The 1,819-nt window shown below is 43.6% G+C and overlaps 1 protein-coding gene across 1 annotated transcript; it reads right to left on the bottom strand.

The window, feature by feature from the left end:
* Positions 1-955: 955 nt before the first annotated feature.
* H310_10287 (hypothetical protein) lies at positions 956-1,105 on the bottom strand (the record flags this gene model as incomplete). Its single annotated transcript, XM_008876627.1, has 2 exons — positions 956-968; positions 1,011-1,105. The coding sequence occupies 2 exons, from the start codon at positions 1,103-1,105 to the stop codon at positions 956-958; spliced, it is 108 nt and encodes a 35-aa protein (XP_008874849.1).
* Between the last annotated feature and the right edge of the window lie 714 nt (positions 1,106-1,819).

Below are 1,819 nucleotides of genomic sequence, written 5' to 3'. Positions count from 1 at the left end.
GACTCAAAGCCACTGACAATCGTTCCTGACTTCATCAAATTGTCCCACACGTCGCAAGCCACAGCAACTGCCCTCTTTTTGGTCACGCTGCTGCCAACATTCGACCAGAGACCATCCGCAACCTGGGAACGAATTGCACGCTTGAATGGGCGAAAGATTGTTACGTCCAGCTGCAGCAGTACGTGGGTTGAATTGGACGGTAAGAATTGCAGCAAGATTTTCTACTGCTTGGCTTCTTGGACAATATGATCGGAGTAGTGCGAAGAGCAGCCATCAACGATCAATATGATTGGACGGGCCACAGATTGAGGTACGGCTTATTAACATTGCAAGCTACTTTCGAAATATGAATGAATTTGTCCAGCCTTTCTTTGACGTAGTGAGGGCGGCTCCAGGAACCAATTCATCAGAATCGTCCGTGCCAACGCGATCGCCAGGTAAGATGGTTTTGTCCCATCTGCACTGACACAAGCAGCAATGTTCACATGAGTGGTCATGGTGGGTTCAGTCACGTATACTCTTTTTGACGACTTTCGTGCCACGACAATAGGTGATCCTTTGGTTGGGGAAAAACTTGTTTCGTCCATGTTGAATATTCGACTGGGGTCGAAGTCGACGCATGACATTGAATGAATCAATTCATGGTAAAAGTCCAAAAGTGTTTCTGGCGTAACAGAACTTCGGGCTGTGGACAAAACTTGTGCCTTCGTTCTTTTGAGTACTGGGTGGCGCTTCAGAAATCGATAGTACCAGCCTGTCGTAAGTGGTGCTGGCGGTACAATGCCGTGAACAACTTGGAGTATTTCGTTGGCCTTCTGAAGCACTTTCTCTCGCCCTATTGCATGACCGTCGGTTTCCACTCCGATTTTCCATGCAACGAGGTCCAACTCAAATGCTTTTGGTAACGCTGTTGCTGGACCGAGACTTGATGAGGTTGTTGCACGACCAAGTAACGTTAGCTTTGTTTTCTGCAAATGGTACCGCAACAAGTTCGTATTGGTATTCCATACTTCATCGCAACATTCACTGCCGTATTGGTCTTGTTAATAATGTCGTCGATGGCATTTGCCATGTCGTCAGCCGAGTACGTCGTTTTCGGCGCCATTTTGTGTCAAATTTTGAAATCACTCTTACATTTGATATATTTCCCTCCATTCCAGTATCAGAGGTTTGCTTTGTCAAAGGATTTTATTTTAGCCAATACCAGTAGCTTTTCAATCCTATTGGTTGTTGAGAAGGTGTAAAGCACTGATACTAGTGCAAATCACTGGTACGCTACGTTATCTATCTTTCTGTTTCTGTTCATGTGTCATTGATTTTCACAACTGCCAGAAGCCAACAGATATATTAACTTGAAGAACAATCTGGTCTTGCCTGGAAGGTCAACATGATTGTCTTCTCGAATTAACGCTTCATCAAGCAAGGTTATCGACGACTTTGTGGAAAGTTGAGTGTGTCTACTTGTGTACTGAAAAATTATTGAGTGCACTGTATCGAATCATAATACACGCAAAATAAATCTATTTTGGCTTTATCCTCTAATATCATTGCCTCGTTAAAATGTACTACCTCTGGTTGGTAGTAAGTGCAGGCAGAAATTCATAGGTATACAAATTTGAAGTGAAATGAATCAGTATTTAAAAAAATTACCATGCCATGACATTGACCAAATCTGACAGTTCATCCATACGATCTTCCGCTTCAAGGCGCAAGTTCATCATTTCCAAAGCAACAAAATCTTCCTCGGTCGCCTTGCTGCGTGGTATCTTGTACTTATTGTCGCCGTTAATGTCGATGATCACATGCATAACACGCTTCC

Source organism: Aphanomyces invadans (genome assembly GCF_000520115.1).
Source record: "Aphanomyces invadans strain NJM9701 unplaced genomic scaffold supercont1.25, whole genome shotgun sequence".
NCBI classification, from domain to species: Eukaryota; Oomycota; class Saprolegniomycetes; order Saprolegniales; family Verrucalvaceae; genus Aphanomyces; species Aphanomyces invadans.
This window is presented reverse-complemented; position numbering and strand designations above follow the sequence as displayed.